Source organism: Dermacentor silvarum, chromosome 2 (genome assembly GCF_013339745.2).
Source record: "Dermacentor silvarum isolate Dsil-2018 chromosome 2, BIME_Dsil_1.4, whole genome shotgun sequence".
NCBI classification, from domain to species: domain Eukaryota; kingdom Metazoa; phylum Arthropoda; class Arachnida; order Ixodida; family Ixodidae; genus Dermacentor; species Dermacentor silvarum.
This window is the reverse complement of record NC_051155.1, coordinates 155,189,264-155,211,663: the sequence shown is the minus strand read 5'-3', so window position 1 is coordinate 155,211,663 and position 22,400 is coordinate 155,189,264. Positions and strand designations below refer to the sequence as shown.

Genomic DNA, 22,400 nt, shown 5'->3' with positions numbered 1-22,400 from the left:
GGCGCCAGCGCGGGTGCGAAAACCGTACACCGGTCGCTTCCAAGTTCAGTTTGCATGATGGTGCGACCGCCCAGCGGGCACCGTCCGAGCCACCGCTGCCGAGCTTCCCTGTCACACTAAAAAGGTGCATCATGGCGGAACCTATAAAGCCGGCGAGATAGCTAATCAGGGGTCCGGTACACGAGGCTGCTTGCTCTTGTATCGTTTATTAAGCGTGCACATTTCCAATTTTATGTGCACGCGTGACTTTAAGGTGCGCAAAACATCTTAGAATCTTAACATTAAACACTACAGAAGTGCACATTTACTTTTGAAATTACAAGTATTCTGCTATACAGAGCTTACCTAGGCATCTGACATACGCCAATATGTTTGTACAGCCTGTGACAGCCTTGATGCGCTATTTCAAACGTCACAAAATCATTTTTGTGTGTTTTATTTTATTTAACCAATAATAGAGGGTATCCGCAGTAATGACTTACAATTATCACCACATGTGCGCTGGCCAAGCGCGGTAAGCCAGTGATTCTGCATCGGCAGGAAGTCGCCTTAGGAACGAATTGTTTCGTGAATTCGGCCAGCGATTAGGCGACGCCTACAACAGCTCTCGCGGCGCTGCACGGTATTAATGCAACGGGGCCTATAACAGAGCGTATATATACAGCTGACCGCCCCAGTCCAAACGGCCAGAAGTAACGTTGAAAGGGAGACCGGCTTCGCGAAAGACGTCGTGGTCATTTCGAGACTGTCTTCCCTGGCCGCCACCGACGGGTGGTGAATGCGTGGGAGGGGCGCAGCGGTTGGCACAATGGCGAAAAGAGAAGGAATATGAAGCTCTTCTTTAGCGGCCGTGACCCGCCGTCGCACTTCAGGCTACGTTGGGCGCCAGAGGTGGACGGCGTCTTCTGGTCGGCGTAGCGGCAACCATGCGAGCTTCGTTCCCACAGCCCTGCATCGGGTACGTACGCCTTTCTTTCCCGCCCTTCTCCCGGTATTACTAATGGGCACGTAACTATCTATTTATTGGTTAGGAAGTCGAAGTAACGGTGGGTGGGTGACACCTGTAGCGTATTTCCGCTTAAGCTGCAAGCACAGTAAAATTAAGATGAATGGACCGCGACGACGCGCAGTTCGCAGAATTGAGAGCAAATTATGATGGTTGAAATCTTTACCGCTATACTATACTGATTGCTGAGCGAAGGAGGGGGGGGGGGGGGGGGGGGCTCGTTTCAAAGCACACGTGATAAACAAGCGTTGGTCATAACGGCTTGACCAACAGGAAACTATGTGTGTACGGATTGCTTGGTGAAACAAAAAAGTTCCAATCTTCCAGAACGCGCTCTTGCATTGACTACATGTAATGGGCATGCACAATGCCCATTACATGTACACATTTCAGATCAGAAATAAACTGAACAAAGACTTATGAAATGCTAAATCTAATTATTACATAAGCCATTTTTCTCGAATTCAGAATGATAGTCGTAAAGTTTGGCGAGAGGTTAATAACTTGGAAAAACAAAACTAAATACACACAACTTAGTGAAATAACCACAGCTAATGGTAAGTTAACTGGCCTTGAGCTATCAAACGCCCTGAATGACTATTTCATTAAGGTCGGTTCCCCAAATATTGTTACGCAAACTTCGGTTGATAGTTTTATGAGCCTCACCACTGCACTCCATTACTGAATTCTATAGCACTCGCACCAACAACCCCTCAAGAAGTAGATACGTTTATCTTTTCTTTAAAGAACGATGTATCTGCTGGATATGACGACATAAAAGTAATTCCCTTAAAGTATGTATGCACCGCTATATGCGATGTCTTGTCATACATTATAAACCTTATGTTGTCAACAGGTGTCTTTCCGGACAAATTAAAACTGGCTCGAGTGGTGCCAATATATAAAGGTGGCGACATAAATAAACTGTCTAATTACCGACCTATTTCGGTATTACCTGTTCTATCGAAAATTTTTGAAAGCGTTATTAATTCTAGGATTGCTCATTTTCTGCATAAATTCAATGTCATTGCTGATTCACAGTATGGGTTTATAAAAAATAGGTCCACGGAACAAGCGCTGTTAGTTGTTAAAGACAAAATAATAGATAATATTGAATGTAAAAAATATACGCTTGGCCTATTGTTAGATTTCCGCAAGGCGTACATCATGACACTCTCCTTAAGAAGCTTTGTGACTACGGGGTTCGCGGTATTGCACTGAACCTGTTGAGAAGTTATCTGAGGAATAGGTCCCAATACGTACGAACAAATAACATCTCCTCTTATACACAAACAATAATGCATGGTTCCCCGCAGGGATCAATACTGGGGCCTTTATTATTTATTACATATATTAATGATCTAGCCGATATAGATAATTCTCCAGATCTGGTAATGTACGCTGACGACACAAATCTTTTCTTTTCTTCCCGCTCATTAACTGCCCTCCAAAGTATGGTTAACACTTATTTACTGAAGCTTCGTGATTGGTTATACGCAAATAAGCTTAGTTTAAATATAAATAAAACAAATTACATTCTCTTCAAGCCGATCAATACCGTGGAACGTTATTCTATACAGATTTATTATGATAACACAAAAATTAGCCAGGTTTCTTCTAAAAAATTTCTCGGCGTGGGGTTTAATGAAAATCTTTCTTGGTCTGTACATATCTCAAAACTTGCTTCCGAACTGAGTAAAATTGTTGGTCTGCTTTTTAGGATTTCTAAACTCTTGCCTGTTTGGTTAAAGGTGTCAATGTATAACGCACTGTTCTTTTCAAAACTATCATATTGTAATCTTGTATGGGGTACGACTATGTCTTCAAACTACCATAAACTACTACTGCTACAAAAAAGAGCCTTGCGGGCTTTTGAGGGCTATTACGGCCCACCACAAAATTTACGTAGACAACCCTTGTTTGTTAAACATTGCATACTACAAGCTGACCAAGTCTATTATCTACGGCTGTTGCAATACATTCATCGAAACCGCTTGTACTCTGTTACTGACAGGATCATAAATTACAACTTTCGTAAGGTAAAATTACGAGTTCCGCGAACACGCACGAATTATGGTAGACAAAAGCTAAATTTTCAAGTACCCACAGCCCTCAACAAGTTTCCCTTAACTGATGATTTCTTTTTATCTGAAAATATGTGTTTAAGAAAAACACGAAACGGACGTTTGATTGAAGGCCAAATTCAAATGCAAAAAAAAATGTAATCCACCGTTTTCTTATATGTACGTTTTTTTCTATCTATCTTTGTTGCGGACAAGTACTGCAGTCGCATATTTCTTGTCTTAATTCACCAGTCATGTATGCATTGTGTTTGTACGTGTATGACTTTGTATGCTTGAGTATTACCTTGCACATGATTCTCTTTTTCCCTAATTAAGTTTCACCGTGCGCATTGTAGCATTGTTTTTGACATATTTGTGGCACCTTATATGTACATTTTCTTTTTTTCTTTTTTCTTTTTTTTTTTTTTTTTTACTGCCAACTGTATGGGTACCGGGGCCTCGTCAGGCCTTACCGCCTTTTGTCCCGGTCCCCTCTTTTCTTTGAAAAGAAGAATAAACTTCACTTCACTTCACTTCAATTTCAGTACAATTCCGAACGTCTGTAGTATAGTTATGTAACATGTGTGGTGCCCCCATGGATTGTGAAGCTGTGTTGTGAAGTTACATGACTTGGTTTGGGTCACGCAGAATGCCTTTACGCTCGTACACACTGTATTTCCTCTATAACTGCTCAGTATACAGGGTGTCCCAACTATAATGCACCAACATTTAAAGATATGCAAATGCCACGTATAGCTGGACAGAACCAAGGTAATGTTGTTTGCCGTCGCTTGGAGATACTCAGGTTAAGTTTTGCATTCCGCCTGATTACATAATTAGTCTTAATTAATTAATCAACTTCTCAAATGTTATAATTAGAGTAAAAGTGTCAATGAGAAAATTGTAGATCAGCATGAAAAACACCCGATACAGTTTTATGTTGCTCAATACGTGCTACATAAAAGTGGTTTTCCGAGCGTGAAAGAAGCCCGCCAATATATACACGCAAAACTGCCGCGCGACTGGCCACTCGAGGCACAACAGTCAAATTCTGCCTTTCGAAAGGCAATATTCGTGAAATTTTGGCATCAGCTAGATTAAATAAAATGACGAAATTCTGCTGTAAACAGTCGTTTTCTGTGTGTGTTTGAGCACTCACGCAGAAGATAATTTTCATATACAGTCCGAATGACGGGCGTACAGCATACACGTTAAGCCAGGTTTTCGTCAAATTTCTGCATGCAGCCTATATACGTAGCACCGGCTTGGTGTCTTTTGGCTTCTTGCTCAAACGTTAAAATTGTGGTTTCATCATGCGGTATCCGCTCTGCCGTTTCTTCAACGTCTTCTTACAGACTATAACAGAGGCAAATATAGGATTCAACTATATATCAAAGAATGTGCAATTTTCTGAAAATTTACCCTGCCAATATTGCCAATATTGCGAAAAAGTATGGGTGGAGATCAGTCTAAATGTCAGCCAATTAAGGTACAACGCTAACTAGTTATAACGGTTAGATTTCTAAGTTTTGTGGCAGCGGGCATAAGCGAATTACACTGAACACGGTCCATGTGGCAATGGATGATTTTTGCGCATTATTCGGAGTGATGGGAATACATGCAGGAATTAAAAGATAAGCAAATTTGAGAGCTACGGGGTCATGGCGTGCGCGTCGTCTTTAAGAAACGGAGCATAACCTATCAACATGTCAACACGCTGTAACTTTGTTTCGGCTGTTCTTGAATTATAAGCGTGAAGCTTTTCTTTTTTCTACCCAACCCCCTTTTCTTTTTTTTTTTTTACGAATGTTTTTGATGCTAAATTATAACAATGGCAATGCAGTTAGCGACGCCGAATAGACCCGCGTGATACAGAACGCTTGAAATGGGCAGGCGCCGCCAATATAGATTAAAATTAAATCATGTGATTTTACGTGCCTAAACCGTGATCTGATTATGAGGCACACCTCAGGGGAGGACTCCAGAATAATTTGTACCCCCGGGGTGCACCTAAATGTAAGTACACGAGTGTTTTCTCATTTCGCCTCCATCGAAAAAAGGCCGCCGTGGCCGGGATTCGAACCCACGACCTCGTCCTTAGCAGCCTAACACCAAAGCCACTAAGCAACCACGGCTGGTAGACGCCGCCCTGTCTCGCATATTGACACGTGTACTCGTTTATCTTTCACCGGTGACCGCTTTTCACCAGCTAACAAATGTTAAACGTTATCGCTAGGCGCAGGACGCGCCTGCATGTATCGGAAGTTTGTCCAACGTTATCGATGCTTCTATTCGTTGTCCGTTGTCCCCGACGCTTATGTAATCTGATTGCATGAGTGACGCGAATTGTCTAGTACATTTTGGAAGACACGCGGGCACCAGGGATTACTCTGGAACCTTCAACGACTCGTGTATAAAAGCCGACGTGTTTCGCCGCTGGTCAGGTTTTGACGATCGCCGACTGTGTTCGCCGCTAACGTTGTGCTTCGAGTGCAACTTGCTTTTGAGGGCACAGGTTTGCCCAATGAAGTCCGTTTCTTTATTCACAGTTTTGCGACTGTTTTCTTCCCCGTCACTACTACATGACATGATATATAAAGTTCAGCGCCTGTCGTGGTTGATAAATATAGTACCAGATAGTACTTCAGGGCCGCGATGCTATAGCGAGGCATTATGACTTATTCTATACTCTGGTCTTATCATCCACCGCTCACGACTGGCGGATCCCGTTGATAACGCGAGCGTACCGTCGCTCCGACCACTGACAAAGCGCGATAAGCGGCATCGCTACAAAATACCGGCCCAGCATGGCGTTACCGCTCTATACCGTCACCGCTACCATGCACTTTACGCCAACGGCGAGTGGGCGGTAAGCGCGGCAGGCGGTATGCGTGAGCACAAAAAAAAATATCATTTTGGCTTTAATCTTCTTAACAATAAGAGACAGTCTTTGCTGAAACACGTGGTATACGTATAGCCTACATATATGTTTGCCGCCCCACTCAGTGTCCCTTTTCACTCCCCTTGCTTTCCTCTTCCCCAAGACACTGTAGTTTCTTTCGGCCAAAATAAACGCGCAGCTGAATATTATACTGTATGATAAGGAAGATATGTCATCGAGAGGCAGGCGTCAGCGAACTAACCGCTAATTCCCCTTCTTTCCTTTCCTCCTCTCTCTCCCTGTCATCTTTGTGTTCCCCTTTCCCATTCCCCAGGTGTGGGGTAGCCAACCGGACGTTATTCTGGTTAACCTCCCTGCCTTCTGCCTTTCTCTTTCCTCCTCCTCCTCCGAATGCTAGGATCGCACTGTCATCGATGCATTCAAGCAGCATATACAACAGCATAGATTATTCAGCGAGTTATTCAAACGTATCTACGGGATGTTTTTTAAAAATATTTTTAAACCTCGCAAGATTTTGAAAAGTCATCTATGGGAGATAGCGTAACTGTAGTCATTGAGCTGGACTTCTCGAACCGGCGGACATTACTCGCACGAGAAATTGAAAAGCTTAATCGACTGAATCAGAAAAAAAAATCAATATTTAACTTTTTAATTAATTACCGGTTTCGTTCGCTCCGGCTGGTATTACAATTTAAGGTTAGTTTGCAAGGCATATATCCACTCGAAGCGAATACTGGGGATGGCACTCGTTTCGAGATATGAGCCGTCAAACTAGAGGGAAAATGTACTGTTGTTCCACTCAGTAGCGGACCCAGGATCTCTGCCAGGGGTGGGGGGAGGGGGCGAGCACTTTGCATAATATGAAATTTCCTTACTTTCGCCAGAGGAATCCAACAGTAAATAAAATGCCTAATAATGATAATAATCGCGTGGTGGCGTGGAGCAGAGGTAGAACACCCGACTTCAAATCTGAAGGTAGTAAGTTCGAATCCTGCTCCAGTCCACTACATTTTCAGGCATGGAGTGGTGCCTCCACACCACTCCCCACTCCATATATATATATATATATATATATATATATATCGCCGCGAGCTAGTGGGGCTATACTAGTTCAGGTGCAACCAAACTAGGCAGGCCCACTAAGCTTCATCAAAGTCACTCCCTCATCAGGAATTGGCCTCCATGGTGCAGTATTCGGCCACTGCCTCCCTCATGACTCCGACAATTAACCCATGGACCTCAGTCACCGTGGCTGCGGAGCACCTGACCAAGGCGGCGGTCAGACCTGCGACGTGGCAGAGGGCGCTAAGAATCTCTGGGTCCGGAGATGCCGCCAATAGAAACTGAACCTGGCAACGTTCAATTACCACGCGTACCCTCTCTAGTGAGGCTAGCTTAGCAGTGCTATTTGAGGAATTATCAGGCATTGCCTGGGATATTATTGGCCTTAGTGAGGTTAGAAGAACTGGTGAGGCTTACACAGTGCTGACTAACGGCTACGTCCTCTGCTACAGAGGTCTTCCAGATAAAAGGGAATTCGAGGGAGGACTTCTAGTTCATAACAAGATAGCGGGCACCATTGATGAATTCTACAGCATCAATGAGAGGGTAGCAGCCGTCGCAATAAAGCTGAATAGGAGGTACAAAATGAAGGTAGTACAAGCCTACGCCCCAACTTCCAGTCACGATGGTGTAGAAATAGAACAGTTTTATGAAGATGTCGAATTTGCAATGAGAAAGGTGCAAACTCAGTATACTGTAGTCATGGGTGACCTCAATGGCAAAAGTGGGGAAAAAGCAGGTTGGCGAGCAAGCAATTGGCAACTACGGCATCGATTCTAGGAATGCAAGAGGAGAGATGTTGGTAGAATTCGCGGAAAGAAATAGACTCCGAATAATGAATACATTCTTCAGGAAGCGCAGCAACAGGAAGTGGACCTGGAAAAGCTGTAATGGAGAAACAAGGAATGAAATAGTTTCATACTCTCTGCCGATCCGAGCATAGTGCAAAATGTAGAAGTGTTAGGTAAGGTAAAGTGCAGTGACCATAGGTTAGTGAGGTCTAGGATTTCTCTCAATTTGAAGAGAGAAAGAGTGAGTGAGTGAGTACGAACTTTATTGAGGTCCTGAGGAGAAAGAATTAAAGCGGTGCCGGAGGCCCCGCCAATCGATCCGGTGGCTCCACCCAGGTCGGGGCCGGTAGACAGAGTCCTTCGGCGACGGCCCGGGCCCTCTGGACAGCCTTGAGCTGAGCGATGAGCTCTGTACTTCTGAGCGCTGAGTCCCAGGAGGACTGGTCAGGAAAGTCCGTGCCCACGTTGGCAGGGCACAGCCAGAGCATGTGTTCGAAGTTGTTGTATTCGTGTCCGCAGTGTGGGCATGCAGTAGGAAAGTCTGGATTGATCCTGCTTAGTGTTGTTGGTGTGATGTATGTCCTAGTCTGCAACTGTCTGTAAGTGACGGCCTGTGCTTTTTTGAGGTTTTGGTGAGGAGGAGGAAAAATTCTTCGTGCTAACCTATGATTTGAAGTGATTTCGTGGTATGATACAAGCGGGTCTTTGTTGTCTAAATCTCTCCAGGCTGGGTTGAAGCGAGGGGGCGGACCGCAGACGCGGAATGTGAGTTCTCGCGCCAGTTGGTGTGCCCGCTCGTTCGGATTACAGTCAGGAGGTCCGGAAATGTTGCCCATGTGGGCCGGGAACCATGTGATGTGTGGGGACGTGAGGTTATCTCCTTCCGTTTCTTGGAAAATTTTGTTGACCACCGTAGCTGCTTTCCTAGAGACGAGGGCCGCCGAGAAGGTTCTGATGGCTGTTCTTGAGTACGAGTAAATGACGAAGGCTTCTTCGCAGCTTCGAAGGTACACCGCGATGGCCATTTCTTCTGCTTCGTGAGTGAAATTGGCAACCACCGTGGCTGCGTTGACGAGTGATCCATGGGCGTCCACCACAGAGACCGCGTATGCGCCTCGATTCCAATATCTGGCCGCGTCAACGAAGAGGACTTGCGTTTCGTTACGATTAATGTTGCCAAGGATTGCCTTCGCTCTCGCTTTTCTCTGCCCTTCGTTGTGGGTCGGGTGTATGTTTCTTGGGATTGCATCAACGGTTATTGACCTCTTGGCATTTATGCATAGTTGCGACTTCTCTGGTGGCATGAAGAAGGGCTGTATGTCTGCTTCAAGTAATATCTCGATGCCCGCCTTTGTGAGTGAGAGCCGACTAATTTGGGCGTTTCACTGTGCTTCAAAGAGTTCTGTTGCCGTGTTGTGTAGCCCCAATTGGAGGAGTCGTTCCGTGCTAGTGCTAGAGAAAGAGTGAAATTAGTCAAGAGGAACCAGGCCAACCTAGACGCAGTAAGGGAGAAAGCAGACCAATTCAGGCTGGTGCTCGCAAACAAATATGCAGCTTTAGAACAAGATGAAGATAACATAGAGGTAATGAACGAAACCGTAACTAGGCAGATCTCAGAAGCAGCAATTGAAGTGGGAGGTAATTAAGGCACCAAGGCAACCAGTAGGGAAGCCCTCCCAAGAAACAAAGAACCTAATAAAGAAACGACAAAACATTAAAATTTCCAACTCAAGAGATCAGATAGGATTCGCTGAACTGTCAAAACTGATCAACAAGAAAAAAGTAAGGGATATTCGAAATTATAACGTGGGAAAGATTGAGGAAGCCGTAAAATATGGACGCAGCATGAAATCAGTAAGAAGAAGGCTTGGCATAGGACAAGGCAAGATGTATGCACTGAAAGATAAGCATGGTAATATCATCAGCAATTTCAATGACATAAAAAAAGCAGCTGAAGAATTCTATACTGACCTGTACAGTTCCCAAAACAGCCAAGCTACTTTCATTTGAAATAGTGATGAACCGGATACAGAAGCTCCTTCTATAACTAGCGATGAAGTTAGAAGGGCCTTGAAAGACATGACCAGGGGAAAAGCGGCTGGAGAAGATGGAATAACAGTCGATTTAATCAAAGATAGAGGAGATATCATCCTTGAAAAGCTTGCGGCCCTTTATACGTAATGCCTCACAACTTCAAGTGTACCAGAGAGCTGGAAGAACGCCAACATTATACTTACCCATAAGAAGGGAGACGTTAAATAATTGAAGAATTACAGACCATTACCTTGCTTTCAGTATTGTATAAAATATTCACCAAGATTATTTCCAATAGAATCAGGGCAACACTTGACTTCAGCCAACCAAGAGAACATTCTGGCTTCAGAAAGGGATATTCTACGATGGATCATATCCATGTCATCAATCAGGTAATCGAGAAATCTGCGAAGTACAATCAACCTCTCTATATGGCTTTCATACATTATGAAAAGGCGTTTGATTCAGTAGAGATACCAGCAGTCATAGAGGCATTGCGCAATCAAGGAGTACAGGAGGCATACGTGAATATCTTAGCAAATATCTACAAGGATTCCACAGCTACCTTTGTTCTCCACAAGAAAAGTAGAAAGTTGCCTATCAAGAAAGGAGACAGGCAAGGAGACACAATCTCTCCAATGCCATTCACTGCATGCTTAGAAGGAGTATTGAAGCTCTTAGACTGAGAAGGCTTAGGAGTGAGGATCGACGGCGAATATCTCAGCAACCTTCGGTTTGCAGATGACATTGTCCTATTCAGCAACAATGGAGACGAGTTACAACAAATGATTGAGGACCCTAATCGAGAAAGTGTAAGAATTGGGTTGAACATTAATATGCAGAAGACAAAGATAATGTTCAATAGCCTGGCAATGGAACAAGAATTCAGGCTCGCCAGTCAGCCTCTAGAGTCTGTAAAGGAATACGTTTATCTAGGTCAATTACTCACAGGGGACCCTGATCATGCGAAAGAAATTTACAGAAGAATAAAATTGGGTTGGAGTACATACGGCAGCCATTGCCAAATCCTGACTGGTTAGCTTACCACTGTCGTTGAAAAGAAAAGTGTACAATCATTGCATTCTACCGGTGCTAACATATGAGGCAGAAACTTGGAGGTTAACTCGAGAACAAGTTAAGGACCGTACAAAGAGCGATGGAACGAAAAATCTTAGGAGTAACGTTAAGAGACAGGAAGAGAGCGGTGCGGATGAGAGAACAAACGGGGATAGACGATATTCTAGCTGACATTAAGCGGAAGAAATTGAGCTGGGCAGGCCATGTAATGCGTAGGATGGATAACTGGTGGACCATTAGGGCTACAGAATGGATACCAAGAGAAGGGAAGCGCAGTCGAGGACGGCAGAAAACCAGGTGGGATGAGGAAGTTAGGAAATTCGCAGGCGCAAGTTGGAATACGCTAGCGCAAGACAGTGGTAATTGGAGATCGCAGGGAGAGGCCTTCGTCCTGCAGTGGACATAAATATAGGCTGATGATAATGATGATGAATGAATAATAATACTGACACCAAGGATGATGACAATGTATATTTCTTCAGTGTTTTACTCGATAGAGAGAGAGAGAGAGAGAGAGAGAGATAAATGAGATGCGAAAGGCAGGGAGGTTAACCGGAAGGTAGATATCCAGTTTGCTACCCTGCACTGGGGCAGGGGTAAGGGGTAAGAGCTTGATAGGGCCAAGAAGCCGGTCTGCAGTGCAGTGCACGTGGTCATCCGTTGAAGCTCTTACTTAAACAGTCGTGGCAGCAGTGAGTGGTGGCAATGTCTAAGGAGGTCACTTATGACTGATGGAGTGGGAGAACTCAGGAATGTCAGTAATAGCGTGAATAGAGCACCAACTCAGACTCAGGGGGAGGGGGTTAGAACCCCCGAACCCTGCCCCCCGCCCCCCGGTCGGTGCGCCATTGGTCATGCATTGAAGTACAAACGTAACTGGGATGCCAATGTACTTCGTTGCCAACTTCTGGAATGAATATCTCGAAACTGGTGGCATCCTGAAAATTCGTTCTAAGTGGATACGCTTTGCGAACTCACTGGCTACAATTCGTAAATTGCAACGTGTGCTGTGAAGTATTTAATTAGAAAATTATCTAGTTTTTTGGGGTAATTAGTCGATTATGCACGTTAGTAATGTCCACCTCTTTGCGTAATCCAGCAATGATTAGAATTATGGTATCTGCCACATGTGATTTTTAACATTTCTGTATGATCTACGAAAAAAAAATATTTAAAAAATCGGTGCACAGTTTCTCATACGGAGGGATTTCGGATCGATAATAATTTGTCCATGTTTCCGTAAGAGCAGGAATATTCGTTTCTTCGACTCTAAACGCGTGGTGTAAGTATGGAAAGTGTTGTCACCGTACGCACTTCGCAGGCATTCTGCGGAATCTAGCAATAGACTATTTGAAGCCTGTCATGTGTATTTTTTCTTTCTTCTTCCTTCCTTGAACGGTCATTGCAACTGCTTTTTTTTTTCGCCCTAAATGGATAACATTGGTGCTTACTCGCGAAAATACAATCTACAACGTGGCAGAAGCAAATAAAGAAAATACAAAAAAAAAACGTCAGTTTTTGCTTTTTAATAAGCAAATGCCTGAGCTATATAATATTATAACCCAAACGACATGCCAACGCGACATTGTACAAGATGAGCACTCAGAGGAGTAGATGAAAATTAATTTGGAAACAAAAAAAAGTAAGTGTGTGGCTTACACAAGAAATATTTTTTGAAAGACATTTTGCTTTAACAAAGCCTTCCAAAGCAAATGCTGCGCGAGGGAAGTTGATTTTTTCGTTAGGCCCTGCACGAGAACCGCGACAACCAACATAGCATACTACAACACAGCAACATACATACTTGCCATCTTTCCTAAATTTCCGTAAAATGCATTGGCTCACTTTGCGATTTTACAAACGTTGCATAAAGTTTTACGAAAAATAAATGCTGCCACGCGAAGAAGTTTCGCTCATCGGTCTCCGGTCTCCAAACATTTCGATTTGATGCTGAAAGGAGGAAAGATGCATGGGTACGTGCTTCGAGTTTCTGAACACTGACAAGTGTTCTGATACTGATACTGATAACAAGTGTTCTGATACTGACAAGTAATTCTGAACCAGAAGAAACCATTGAGAACAAAAGAGTCACTGAAAATGTCACTGGGATCTATAAACAATTTGTTACGTGTCATTCCTTGCTGTTCCAAGTTTTCTGCTACCCGCCGTGGTTGCTTATAGTGGCGTCGGCGCGACGCTGCTAAGCACGAGGTCGCGGTATCAAATCCCGGCCGTGGCGGCAGCATTCCGATGGGGCGAAGTGCAAAAACACCCGTGTACCGTGCATTGTGTGCGCGTTAAAGAACTCCAGGTGATCGAAATTAATCAGGAGTACCCCCCGTACGGCGTTCCTCGTAATCAGATCATGGTTTTGGCCCGTAACACCCCAGAATATAATGTTTTCTGCTGCTTGGGTACTGCGTGTAAAGGTAAATCATCGTTTACGGAGTGGGCATCCGTTAACGAGGGATCCTTGCAAGCTTTATAAAAATGCCTGCTATAACCCCCCCCCCCCCTCCATCCCTCCCTCCACGAGGTTTTACGAATTTTAAAGGTCATAGGTTGGCATGGATCTACATATAATGCTAGTGTGCAACCATGCATCATAGGATGGCATTAATAACATACACTATCACAATAGCACGAACACGTCGTTTTCCTTTCTCTCTCTCATCATCATCCCGGAAGGCCAGCCATGCTCACGCTGCCAGTGTAACTTGCAAGTGAGAACAAGAATAAAAAATAAAAAAACAAGAACAAGAAAAAGTAAAAGTTAGGACGTCCGAATGCCTGCAGCCGCTATACTCGGACGCCGGTGGCAGCTCGCTGCTGATCCCGTTTTATTTATCTCGCAACACGAGCGCGCTTCGAAGCAGCGTCCCGCCACAGGAACGTCGCGAATGCGGCGGTGAAGCAAGCTTCCGTCGTCCGAGAAGCTGTATACAACCGCAGCGGTATTTTCCCAGCTCCACACGTCGCCAGTCCATCGATCCTGTTTCCTGAGCCATCTATAAACTTGGTCCTTCCGAACATTTATAGTGAGCGTTTGTGCCAGTGTCACGGCTGAGGGCTGCAGCTGTGTAACAGGAGGAATTTCAGCTTGCTTTCGCGGCCACTGCCGCGGGAGCTGGCGGGTAAGCCCACGTATACGTACACCGTCCTGCGTGACGCAAGTTGGCCGAAGCTACGGAATCCGCGTGTTGACGATCGGCGGTCGCTCTCTTCCCGGTCGGTCACTGACACTGGCCCGCAACGCGGAGTGTTGAAACCTCCCGTTGTCGAGGCATACGCTCGGCGTCATTAATTGCGCCGATACATCACACCCCCGTTGCGCTCGGTTTATGGGCCGAGTGGAGAGGAAATTAATGACCGGAGACTCTAAGTACTTTCTGATGGATGGATACGGTCATTTCATTTAATATCTGCACACTCAACTTCGCCCAGTTCGGCTACTTAGAAGAAAGGAAAAGAAAACATAGTTTTCGCAAGGCGTAACCTGCAGGAATAAATGGGCTTTTGTTGCGGTTCTGCTTGTATGCACTCATTCCAGCGAATCTGATATACCAAAGCATCAGCGATGCGGTAGATTAATAAATGTTTCAGTGGAGAGATGACTGATAATAACGTAGCGCCATTAATTTCTCTGAGGATGTAATTACGTTCTGTAGCTATTTCCGGATAAGTTGACACTAAATAATCATTTCAGAAACGGTAAGCATCTTCACTGCTCATCTCTGGGACAGCAACCTTATTTTATAGTCATATCCTTAAAAAATTTCGCGCTGTTCGTTTCAGCAATGAACATATTTCCTTTGCCACGCATGACGTGATCATTGTGGAGATGTCCGCATGTCTTCAATCCTGTTGATTGCATGCGCCAACGAACGTTGATGCCAACGGAATATACGCATTTATATAGTAAATCTATTTCGTGGCCTTGAGGGTTAGACATATACTTGTAACGGGAAATAGTACTAAATAAACACTATCACAAGGGAAGGTATACACGAAGAACAAGCGCTACGCGTATGTTAGCGCGTGTCATTCGTACCCGCCTTTGTGATTGTCTTTATTTTGCGCTACTTAAATTTTCGCTACACTTATGCATCTGGCGTGTACCTTAAAACATCGGCTTTTCTTAGAAGTTGAATTGAGATTTTGACACCTCCAATGGTATCCGAACGCTCTGAAAAATCCGCACTTCGAGAGCGAATTCCTTCTAATGAAACTCAAGAAATAGAAGGATAAAAGTGCGAATAATATTTTTTTAGTGGAGGGGACGCAGTGAGCGAATCCACCTAGCTTTATTTGAACTTAGTTATTGTCTTTTAGTATGAAACTAAAGCGCCTATCATAGCCGCCCACAAGTTTGATTTTTTTTTTAAGCGTAAGATTTGCGCGTCACGAATGGGAATATTATAGAAGTATCGCGAAAGGGGAACTTTATTGTACAGTTGTAGATTAATTTTCGATTAATACGAGTTGTCGATTAATTCGGCCTCGCGCAGCGGTCTCCTAGCCGCCTGGTTCGATCAGACGGTAGAGCGACCGTCCCGAGAAGACGTTAGTGCCGGGTTCGAATTCCGGACCAGGACGAATTTTCCCTCAACGGCGAAGCTTTCTATCTAAGAAATAAGAATTGGTTTCCTTTATACCTTAGAGCTGCATTCGGGTGGATGACAATTTCTTTTAGCCCTTCATGACGCTTCTTCCAGCTTGCGGAATTCCGCAGAACTGATTTTCCAGATACTTATGCCATAGTAATTCACTTCGCTCGCAGAAGGTTCGCCTTAAGCAACCGGGCATTGTAACACACCCCTATTTTTATCCTACTCTGTGGCGAGGCACAAACGATGACATTTACAGATGACAGTGCAGTCAAAAATATCGTTTTGTTTCATCCACTTGCGTCGTTTTGGGCGAAACTTTATAGGCTCACAAGTTTCGGCGGTGGTGGTCGTGGTCGTGTTGATGGTGTCACGCTTAAATGTGGGCCGATCCTGGTGATAGTGCAGTAAGGGTCCAAGCTCAATGGCACATAGCCCTGTGGGCTCGGGGACCTATAACGCGCCCTTGAACTACCCTTGTCACACGTGGGACCCAAAGAGACAAAATCACCAGCCCTCCTCCTGTCGAGAAAATGGGGGTAAAATGGGGGTCGTCTGATTATAGAGTGAGGGCTTCCGAAGGCCAGGCGAAACGTCAGCGAAGAGCCCCGGACCCCGAGTTGTCGGAGCGCGATGTTGGCCAAACGTCAACGAAGAGCCGCCGACCCTGAGTTTAGGGCAAACGAAGCGGAACGCCTGCGACAGTGTCGTCTTGCCACAAGCTTCGCTTACCCCCATTTTCTGGACAGGGGAAGGGCTCTGAATTTTTTCCGTGACTTCTCTCTGTGTCTCGCCTCACAGCACAATAACAACATGAACTTGCACCATTTCGTGGTTTTGCTTCTCACCAGCCAATGGATGCTTAATTAAGGACTCGATTTTTAGTAGCAATCAAATGAAGCCAACAATGAAGCGATGAAATCATAGGAAAAATGAACTCCCTGTTGTTGTTGTTGTTGTTGTTGTTGTTGTTGTTGTTGTTGTTGTTGTTGTTGTTGTTGTTGTTGTTGTTGTTGTTGTTGTTGTTGTTGTTGTTGTTGTTGTTGTTGTTGTTGTTGTTGTTGTTGTTGTTGTTGTTGTTGTTGTTGTTGTTTAACTCGCGCTGCTTCCACTCGAATATTTAGTTCCGATTGAAGTTTCATCCATAGCTGTTTCTACAGTTCGGTTATAATAAAAACGAACAAGCACAATTTCCCTGATGATTTCCTTGTCTTCATAATCGGTTGGCTTCGAGTGATTAGGTACTCATACATTTGTCCCCTCAGTTCCCCTGATTCTTCTCGCTCAACACAGAGCGATGGTCCCGGCTCTGACAGCTTTGATGCCTTAATGCAGCATACGAGAATGTATTGGCTAGCTGACTCCTAAGATCACGTACGACGCGACGCCCGCGGCCTGCCGCAGCCACTCTACCTGCGGCACAGGAATGACCCACATCCACCGACATTCTCGCGAGTGGCGCTGACGAACACTCCTGAGGCTAGGTTGAAATACACGTACACAATCACGCACGAAAGTCGACCGGGGACAGACGCCTTCGTAGATCGATGGGCGGCGCACGCGGCACGCATCGTGCATAGGTTGTGTGTTCGGTTCCCACCCGTGGACGTAGTCTCTTCTTCCACTTTCATTTCCTTTTTCCTCCATTAAGAGCATTGAGCTTATCGCAAGTTTATTCCTCATCTGTAACTAATTCTACATAAAAAGATCCCCTGTGTTTGCTTGGCATACTTTCTCTCTCTCTCCTATCGCATCCCTTTACCCCTCCCCCGGTACAGGGTAGCCAACCGGAGATAACCTCTGGTTAACCTCCCTGTCTTTCCTTTACCTTTTTTTCTCTCTCTCTCTCTTGAGTAACGATGTTGATTGTAACCGGCGTTCGAATTCACGAGGCACCGCTTCATGCTATGCGACACAAACATACCTGCTATTCGCACAGGTAACTGTGTCAGTGCCGTGAATGACTATAAGAACACTGGATGCAAGCGTGTAGAATGCGGGCTAGAGCACCATGCACAGGCTCAAAGCCGCACCGCACACGTTGGATAGCCCAGCAGTATTCTATAGAGTGCCTTCATGTTCATACAAGACCGGCGATAAATGGGTCGATTAGATGGACGTTTGCTTGTGTTCATGGGTTGGCGTAAAGTGCATACCGCATTGAAAACAACGTTTACTGGTAAGAACTGGACAGGCGAGGAATAACCTGCCGGCTAAGTTATACTTTGTTTCGTGAGTGCATTACCTTTGCGGTCTCCTGTAATGCCCTCGGAAACAAGGAACGCATCTAGCTGCTCACCCGTCCACTGTGCACCGTCAGCGCTTTCATTTACCAACTTTCTCTTTCTCCCTCTCGCTCCCCGCCATCGCTGGTCGGGCGTATAATCAAAAAAGCACAACGGAAACAAGATGCGCCACATTCGTGTTCGCAATCGCAGTGGCCTGTCCGGCTTCACGGGTCGCGCTTCCGGGTTCAAGTTCACGAACGTCGTAAAGGTAAAGCGGAGAGAAGGGTTTCAAATGCGGAGAAAGGCGACTCTTTCGAACAACGGCCTCCTACTTGCTCGAATCGGCGAAAGTTCCACAACATCTTGCGCCAGAGCTTCTGCTGGTGGCAAGTATAGCCAGGTCTTGTCAGAAAAACAGGCAGTGGAACTTCCTCTATCAGTCCGAACGTATAATCCTGTAGTGAGCTTCCGGCCCCACTTCGCTCGGCCACACCTTCAACTGATGAAAGCGCACGAAAAAAAAAAAAGTATAGGGTGTCGACGAAGCATCTAACGAGTAAGTGCAAATTGCTTGCAGAAATAGTACATCTATAGGACGTGCATGGAAAAGGCGTGCTCTCATTTTGACGCATTGCTGGCTATTCGGCGCTTTTTTATTGTTGTCAGAATGCCAACGTCCCATTTTAAGACCTGTAAATAAGTTTGTTTTGTTACCCAAGCACTCGTTTCTCTTACTCTGTCTGTGGCTTTTATTGTATCGAGCGTCCGGAAGCTGGGTCTGGTGGGGGGACCAGCTGACGGAAAGACGTCTGGACTCACATTGGTATACGTGTATGCGTGGTTATGACATATGCGACACGGTTTCATTCGATATAACAATGGTTTACAATAATTAACGAATGTCTAAATTTCAATAACTTCATTCAAATAAAAGAATGAACACATATATAAGAAGCAGCCGACTTTGGCTTCGTATTTGTGCGATGGATGGCTCGAAACATCAACAGGCCACTGAAGACACGCGCGCACATAAACTCGTGCTCCTTCCACTCGAATCTTTCATCCCGGGTGATAAAAAAACAGGTTCCGAATTATTTTAACGGTGCTGTTTTACTTCCGGATAAAGTCGGCCCGTAACCTCTCGCAAATGCATCCTTAGAGAAAGCGCTGACAAACTGGATCGGTCCAGCGCGTCAACCTTCGTATCGCGTCAACCCGTTCAGTGACCGAACGCGCTGACCGTTGAACGGGACGCGGCGCTTGTTGTGCCGCGGACTCACTGAGATGCGAGTTGTTGGCAATAGTCCAGTGCACCAGTACGTCGTAGGTCATAACTTGTGCGCTGTCGTGTGCTTCGTTCTAGGGGCTCCTCGAAGCAGTTCAACGTGCGAAGCAAGGAAGTGCTGAAGATGCGGTGGCTGGCCCTGCTTATCATCGTGGCGTGCGCTATGTGCAACGGTGCCACAGCCCTCAGCCTCGCCGGTACGTGTAGCAGACTCGTATTACGGAGCACCGCGTTCTGCGGTGTTTGTCTTCAATTTGTAAAATGTTTATTCGTCACGGACAACTTGAGTCATCAACAAGACTTTGAGACACGTAAAGCCAGTTAATTTAACACAGAAACATTTTTTTTTGCTTTTTTACTGGGAACTCCAACATCTTCCTTCAAAGTTTGTTGACAGTTGAAAATTGAGTGTCCGTCCTGTAATCGGTGTTCGTTTTCTCTTTGCGTATTCTTCGTTGCGCTCTTAAACGGCTGTCAGCAACGCCGATGCATTCCGCCTCAAGCTTAAGGACACGTACGCACACTCGCGAGCGATAGATTAAAAACCACAGATGCCGCGATATTTTTTCTTGTTCTTTTTTTTTTTGCGGTTTTAGCATGCAGGCTGAAATGCAAGGGCATGCAGGACGCAAAGTGGTACACAACTGGTTTGCGTCTACCTTTTCAACCAATGCAATGCATCGAGAAAGTTGAGCGTTGACTAGCTGTGCTAAATGTTTTTTTTTTTCTTTTACTCATTTTGTGGTCTCTAAACTTTTGCTCGCTAGTGTGCTAGTGTGCTCGCCGAAGTTGGCTTGATAGCCTCAGGATTTATACCAAATGGGCATGCGTTGGATATTGACCGCCTTCAGCTACGACGTGTGCGCTGGACTAACTGATTAATAGAAAGAGAGAGAGAGAAAAAAAAGGGGGGGGGGGTGGAATTCTGTCGCACTTCGCCGAACTAATATCTGTAACGGTGAAAAGCCGTTTTGCAGTAGACCCAAGTGGCGAGCACACATGTCTGTAAACTGGCCAGCTGTACAATGACAAACACTGTCACCTCTACCGAGGAGACCGATATCCGCAGCTCTCTCTGTCTCTCTCTCTCTCTCTCTCCCCCCCCCCCCCCCCCTACCTACGCTGGGTCGTGTCTCTCGCCGAGAAAAGTGGGCCGATCCCGGAGACTGTGTGATAGTAAACTGTGCCGATCTCGAAGTCTGTGTGACCAAAAGTGGGTGGCCCTAACCTGACAGCAACGCACAATATACCTCTTCGCAAGGGTTTAATTGTGCTTTTCAAAACGGGCCGATGCTGGTGCAATCAGTGCATTCAAAGGCCTGGATGGGCCGATCCTCATAATGGAATCATATTACAGTCGCTCAGGTATAGCACGTGGACATGGCTTCCTTTCCTCTCTCTCTCGGTTTGGCGCGTTGGTTGTCGCCGCGAGTAGACGTAGCGGGTGGTATCCCGCACAGCTGAGGCGCGATCAAGAGGTTAAACGCGAAGAACAGCTGTGACGTTTTATTATCGTGGATGAGTTTGGAGTAATAATGCTTGTTTACAAGACAGAAATGGTGTTCGTACAGTTCAGTGCGATCCTAAAGGATATTTATCAACGTCGCCATTGTCTTTGCAGAAACTATACAGAATATTTTAAGCGTCAAGCGTTACGTTTCGGACATGCATCCAAATAGCAATTTTACCTACACTGCGAGAACAACGGCATGAACCGGAGTGTGATGAAAACCGTCGAGAAACTTGGCGTTCAACGTTTCTCAGTTTTTTTTTTTTTTTTTTTTTTTTTGCGTTATATAGCGGCTGTCGGGTACAGACTCCGGCGCCTTTCGGGCCGTGTCTCTGTGGCAATCAAGGCAGTCTAAACACACGACAGTGAACAAACAACACGCATGTCAGGATTGTTCCGACCACTTGAAACACGTATACGTTTGCCAGGTTCGTGTTCGCTGCTGATGACAACCATACAGTGTACGCGTATGAGCGCGTATATACCTGTAGTTATCAGTTGCAGGTCGCGCTCGTCTGAAGACGTGCAGAACTGTAAAAGATGGGGTTCTCTTGCACCACCCACGAACTTAAAAAGTCCGTTGAAGCAAACCCAAACCGACTTTGGGCAAGCATGTAATGTATGTGTGATGACCGTGCGTAGTTTCACCCAGACGTGATCGAGGCTTTTGAAAAACAAAAGTGAATGAATGGTGATTGTAGCGCAGTTTCCGATTTCCACCACTGCTATATGAAATTTGGTCCATCAAATTTATAATATTGTTTCGGGTCTCCGGTCAGTTTTATAATTGGAGACTAATGAAATGAAGTGTGTTTATTACTCACCATGTACATCACTGAGTGAACCCTCTGCGTCTGCATGTGCTCATCTAACCGCACAGAAACTGAGCCCCCTGCCTCCCGGCCCATCGAGGACTTCATCCTGTCCGATCCAGTGCTCCCCATTTACCCCGCCAGGGCCACATCGGCGACAACGCCAGCACCAACGCCAGCAGGCACCAAAGCCGACACCAAAGCCGGCAACAGCAGCAACAACAACAACAAAAACTACACCAGCACCGATACGACCGACGTCGACCTGCGAAAATGGTCAATATTTCGCAGACAGCCAGAGCTGCGCGCGCTTCTTCGTCTGCGTCCACGGGCGTGCTCTGCTGGTGCAGTGCCCCGGACCGCTGCTATTCAATGACCGCATCGGTGTGTGCGACTGGCCGCGGAACGCGCGCTGTGCCGGCGACCGACCCATTGCAGCAGAAGCGGCCGGAGGCGTCGCCATGGACCGCTGGGGCAAGGTCACTTGCGTGGCCAGCGAGGGCTTCTACGCGAGCCCCAGGGACTGCGCCGAGTTCTTCCGGTGCCACCGAGGCAGCGCGCACCGGTTCGTGTGCGCGCGGGGTCTGGTGTTCAACGACGTGTACAAGACGTGCGACTGGCCCAGGAACGTCAGGCGCCATGGCACCGGCCGCGGCCGGCGCACGTGCAGGTTCAGCAAGCACTGGCAGTACTGACACGGCTGTACTCCATCGTCGATTATGTGCTTGGACATTTGGGTCAACGTTGGTTTGTGTGACAAATGCGGGATGCCAGAAGTAACCGCAGTAACGACGGTCGTACTTTGCGCTCGATTGTTCGGTACATACCATCACTTCTCAGGACTTGTGCAGGTTCAAGTATATTATAGTCAAAAACAAAATCGCACATTTCAAAAACAATGCATTTCCATTAGTGAAGATATGGCGACTCCAGCGACAGGAGTGTATATAATCGAGCTGTTAAGTATACATATACTCGTACGTATATAATATGCGAGATGGCAATGCGTCAAATCCAGTGACT

General features: G+C 45.8%; 1 protein-coding gene across 1 annotated transcript; it reads left to right on the top strand.

The window, feature by feature from the left end:
• The first annotated feature begins 17,951 nt into the window (after positions 1-17,951).
• Positions 17,952-22,162, top strand: LOC119440488 (chondroitin proteoglycan-2). Its single transcript, XM_037705393.2, has 2 exons — positions 17,952-18,038; positions 21,446-22,162. The coding sequence occupies exons 1-2, from the start codon at positions 17,952-17,954 to the stop codon at positions 22,070-22,072; spliced, it is 714 nt and encodes a 237-aa protein (XP_037561321.2). The 3' UTR covers positions 22,073-22,162.
• The last annotated feature ends 238 nt before the right edge of the window (positions 22,163-22,400 follow it).